General features: G+C 35.8%; 1 protein-coding gene across 2 annotated transcripts; it reads right to left on the bottom strand.

Moving 5' to 3' along the window:
* Positions 1-665: 665 nt before the first annotated feature.
* LOC147407115 (floral homeotic protein APETALA 2-like) lies at positions 666-3,995 on the bottom strand. Of its 2 annotated transcripts, none has more exons than XM_086435509.1 (10): positions 3,009-3,995; positions 2,870-2,895; positions 2,695-2,725; positions 2,480-2,567; positions 2,219-2,364; positions 2,046-2,090; positions 1,827-1,918; positions 1,570-1,736; positions 1,281-1,445; positions 666-1,186 (listed from the first exon to the last, which is right to left on the bottom strand). In XM_086435509.1, the coding sequence occupies exons 1-10, from the start codon at positions 3,536-3,538 to the stop codon at positions 953-955; spliced, it is 1,524 nt and encodes a 507-aa protein (XP_086291635.1). In that variant the 5' UTR covers positions 3,539-3,995; the 3' UTR covers positions 666-952. The 2 variants fall into 2 exon arrangements, with proteins under 2 accessions (XP_086291635.1, XP_086291634.1); XM_086435508.1 differs by having other exon boundaries at positions 1,281-1,451; positions 3,009-3,992.
* Between the last annotated feature and the right edge of the window lie 1,034 nt (positions 3,996-5,029).

Genomic DNA, 5,029 nt, shown 5'->3' with positions numbered 1-5,029 from the left:
AAGATGACCTCACATCGCACACACTATCATGAGAATGTATGAATACCATAGATGTTTTTCTTGAGATACGAGTGAAAAAGCATCTATGATTCTTCCTACTCTCACTTCAAGATGTGCAATATAAGTTTCACAACTCTTTATCTATTGCTCATTGTTATTTTACGAGCTAAACTAACTAATCAAACATGTAGAACTTATAATTTTTTTTTCCCTCGAGGAATCTAACTTTTTCCTCGAGATACTCAAGGAAAATCTATAGTTTGAGAAGTCAGTATTAATTATAAGTTAGAGAGAGAGAGAGAGAGAGAGAGAGAGAGAGAGGGGGGGGGGATTTGTGGTTGAAGCTTAGGTAAAGTCCCTCTCATCATAATAGCCGTGTACTGATTCTAAGGACACCCACGATAACGACACGTCATCCCTATCTCACGGTATTCCCTAGAACCCCACTCGAAAGCTAAACGACTGACTAATGTGGGGTCACTCTCTTTGGGTTTTACGCTTCACTGTCTCATTATTACTTGATTAAGGAATTAACCAACAGATTTACAGACAATGTAACAGACCCATATATGGAAATAAAAGAGCTAGCCTTCATGAATCATGGATGACGACGTCTAAGCTCAGAAATTAAAAAATAAAAAAGAGGGCACGGAACACATGGTCCATGATCATCATCATAATAGTAAAATAATGAAATACGTTATAATATAATAACAGCTAAAAGAGTAAATCAGATCAGTATCTCTCATTCGTTTGTTTGTTTGTTTGACCATCATCATCATCACCCCACTACTATTTACTCCCCATAGTTTGGATTTAGCCTCTTTGATCTTTCACTTTTGTTCTTGTTCAAAAACATCCAAACATGGTGGAAGATTTTGAAAAATTAAACCCAAAAAAAAAAAAAAAAAAACATAAAATTAAATAAGAGAAATGGCTAAGCAGAAAAACTTCAATGGGGTCTCATGAGAGAGTGGAACCCGTTCTTCTGCAGCGGTTTTAACGTTGTGGATGGGAATCCTGATGATGCTGCAGCTGTGGCTAAAATTTGGGGAGAAAATCCAGAAGACCAGCTACTACTGCCTTTGCTCCAACCCGATTGCTGTTGTCGTTCACCTGTTGCAAGCGAAAGCTCCCCTCCCCCGATTTCTACATTCATTTGGCTTCCGTTGCCGCTGCTTGGGAACTATAAACAAAGAAATTATTAATTTATAAATCTTATTTCTAGATGTAACTAATTTGATAAAATGTATGTGTCTTAAGTCTTAATTTGTACACACTTGATAAATTGGAGGACTGAATTGATGTTGTAGGAGTTGAACCATTGGACTTTCTCCGTTATTCCTCTTCAACTGTCCATATCTTTGCATCTCATTGACCGAGGATTGGAATTGTTCGCACCCATCTCGTCTCTGAGGTTTGCTATTGCTTCTACATTGTTCATCCTGCAACTTGAATTGATCATCACCAAAATGTGTCAAAATATTTAGTAAATTAGTTTTAGATAAAGTTGTGACTCAGAACAATCAACAATGTGAATCAAATTAGTAAGTTAGTTGTTTGTTGTACCATGGGCCTAAAATTCTGATTGTTATTCCTCCAATCTGGATCGAATGGCAACGACAAGGATTGTTGATCTGTACTGCTTGAGCGGTGGTCATCCCCAGCTTCACGACTATCGCTCTTCAACGATGAATTCCCCAGGCTCAAATCAAGATTGTGATTAGTACCATTACCTGTAAATTGTGACCATTGCACATTTTATAATTTGAAACTAAAGATTAAAAAAATATATACATATGGAAGAAAGATTTCTTAATACGAACCAGTGGAATTCAACTCATATTCATAGATACTTGGATCAAAATTGGTCACAGCCTCCTTTCCATTATACTTGATGGCAGCTTTATCATAAGCCCTAGAGAAGTAAACATTAAGAAAATCAAAAGACACAAAATTTAAGTTACAAGTACTTTGTTTGCTCGCTCGCTCACTCACTCATGTGTGAGGTACCAATACATAAAGACAGATAATAAACATGATACCTAGCTGCTTCAATCTCAGTGTCGAAGAGGCCCAAATACACATATCTGTTGAAATCGAATAAACACACTGACATGTTAATTAATTTTATAGATTATGATAAAAGGATTCAATACAAGTTGAGATTATCATCCTAGATACATAGGAGGAACAAAAGGGAGTACTAGTTAATTACTTTTTGCCCAAGAACTGCCCCATTCTAGCCTCCCATCTTCCACATTTGTGCAAGGTAACACCTCTAAATTTTGAGCTTCCTCTAGGAAAGCCCGTACTTTGGCGACGAAGTACATGAACAAATTCCTCCTTAGTTAGATTATTCATCTGTCAAAAATCCCACAAACACCTCTTTGAATTACTATCATACATGTTTCCTATATCTATCATGTAAAACTGTCAACAACAAAAAAGAACTGTTGAAGATGAACTGAGAAGACACCTGTTTCAAATCTTCCTCATAATCACTAAGACTGAAATTTATATCTGCATCAACTCCCCGGAACTTGATAGCTGCTCTGTCATAAGCACTAAAACAAAAACAAAAACAAAAATCGCTATTTTCAATAGGGAAATCTTCATTGTTGAAGATGAATTAAAACTTAAAAGAAGCATCAAAGAAACTTGGAACCAAAAAAGGGCAGCAGAAAAGCTTACCGAGCAGCTGCATGTGCTGTGTCAAATCCACCTATATCAACCACAACCACATAACCCAAAAAAAATTAAATCAAAATTTTCCCAAAACACACACCCAAACCCAAACCCAGTTTCTCAAAAAAAAAAAAATTATAAAAAAAAAGTATATTTTTTTTATTTTTTATTTCATACATACCTAAATAAACTTGCTTTCCACAGTCCCTGCATCAACAACAATATGGGAATCCCTCTTATTGAAAACATGAACATTAAACAATTAAAAAGATAACATTTTTTTTTTGTTTCTTTCTTGTTTAAATTAGAGAAGAACGAACCATATATGAGATTCCCAACGACCTGTTCTTCTGTAAAAAGTGACACCACGATACTGAGAGCTTCTAGACCTTGGACCTCTCCTACTCTTCTTAATTGGCTGAGATACATCCATGGCCTTCCCTGCTGTCCCACCAACCGGTTCCGATTGGCAGAATTTCACTCCAACCCAGTGGGCTCTTGGGAACGAAGCGGTACCTCCGTCCGCAGGAATCCCACTTTCTGACTCCTCCACCGGAAAAAACTGACGTGTCATCACTGGTTCATTCTCTGAAGAGAAATTGTCGTCATGGCTCACTGAGAAACCAAAGATCTTACTACTTCTCTTCCTCCTCCCTCCACCAACAGCTCCTCCTTCTTCATCATCTGATCCATCATCGATCAACACAGCTGAAGAACTCGAATTCTCATTCGAAATGGATCCGACCTGCTTTCCCTTATCTTCCTCTCCATCAGCTGAGGTCTTCTGGGATGAACAATCTTCATAGTCTTCTTCCCTTCTCTGTACAGGGGAGTCGTTTAGATCCCACATACTTGTTCTTCTTCCTTAAGATTGCTTTTTTTTTTTTCTCTCTCTGATTCTTGTTTATTTATCAAATAAACAAAAATGGGTTGGTTTCAATGATCATCTCTCCCCATCAAGAACCCAAAATTTTCTCTCTCTCTCTCTCTCTCTCTCTCTCTCTCTCTCTCTCTCTCTCTCTCTCTCTCTCTCTCTCTCTCTCTGTCTTTTTTGCTTTTGTTTCTTGAGAGTAAGGTCTAAGGAGAGTTTTGTTCCTCTTTAAACACAAAACCTACCTTGGACTTGAAGAGGAGCTTTTGCTGTAAAAAGGAATAAGAGAGATTTCCAAAAGAACCACAATACCCAACTGCCCAATACAGCATAGACGAGGGGATTATTTAGAAAGCTTAGCGTAGAACAACGATCCTTAATGCCTCCCCCATCTCTCTCTCTCACCTTCTTTTCTCAATTATTCATATTTCATTCACTCTGTTTTTATTTTTAAAAGAATTGATCTCTCTGTTTTTGGACTTTACTGATACTTCCTACTCTTTCCTTTTTTTTATTTTGTACAAAGATGGAAAGATGGGAAAATCTAGTGTGTTGAGCATACTTCTGAAGTAGATACATTAGTGAATTTCTCCTTGTAGTAATATTTCTAGAGATACACCTACCATACTCATCAACGGTTAATAAAGTTTCTACAGTTTCAATTACAAGGAGGACATTATCATTTCTCCCAAACAATCAATTGCGACAACTCAACAGCCAACTTGCATCGTACGGCTGTGGACCGTTGGATCTATGATAGATATATATATCTGTGAGACTGACTGACACAACTTTATATATATATATATATTTTTTATATTACTATTTTATTTAAAAATCAGAATTTGTTGTTAAATAAATAAGATGCTATTTCTCATTGCTATATTAAGTTATAAATCAACAGCATACTGCCAATTTTCCATTAACAGTAAATAACAGTAAAATTGTTAACGACAAAGTGAGGAAAATGTCTGGGCGTAAAGCAGTTAAGTGGGTTGGATTTTTCCACTAACACGTGGCAGCCTATTATTGATTTTCAGCTTATCACGCTCAAATGTTTAATATAATAATCTTCACTCCTATTTTGCTGTCCCTGGAATCTGGACTTCTACAGTCTAAACCAACCAAAGCACAAGAAAAAATATAGGGAAGATTACTTAATATACTCGAATAAAGTTTTTTCTTTCAAAATACCCCCTCCTCTAGTTGTCGGGGTAAAGTTTTTCCACATTAATGCTCTTAAATTTAGAAAATAATGTGAAATATTTAAAATATTATTTTATATACATAAGTTTACTTTACAATGAACTCTTAATTTATCAAACTTTATTTTTTCACAATGAAGGATATAATCTTATTCTTTAAAAAGTTAAATTATTTATCTTTTGTTCTTCTGAGAATACATTTTTGCTATAGATATTCTATTCTTCATTGTGAACTCGTTCGATCGCGAAAAGATAATGATGTTTG

The sequence above is a fragment of the Akebia trifoliata genome, chromosome 3, assembly GCF_017979445.1.
Source record: "Akebia trifoliata isolate Shusen 1 chromosome 3, ASM1797944v1, whole genome shotgun sequence".
NCBI classification, from domain to species: domain Eukaryota; kingdom Viridiplantae; phylum Streptophyta; class Magnoliopsida; order Ranunculales; family Lardizabalaceae; genus Akebia; species Akebia trifoliata.
The sequence above is the reverse complement of the archived record's forward strand: the minus strand, read 5'-3'. Positions and strand labels throughout refer to the sequence as shown.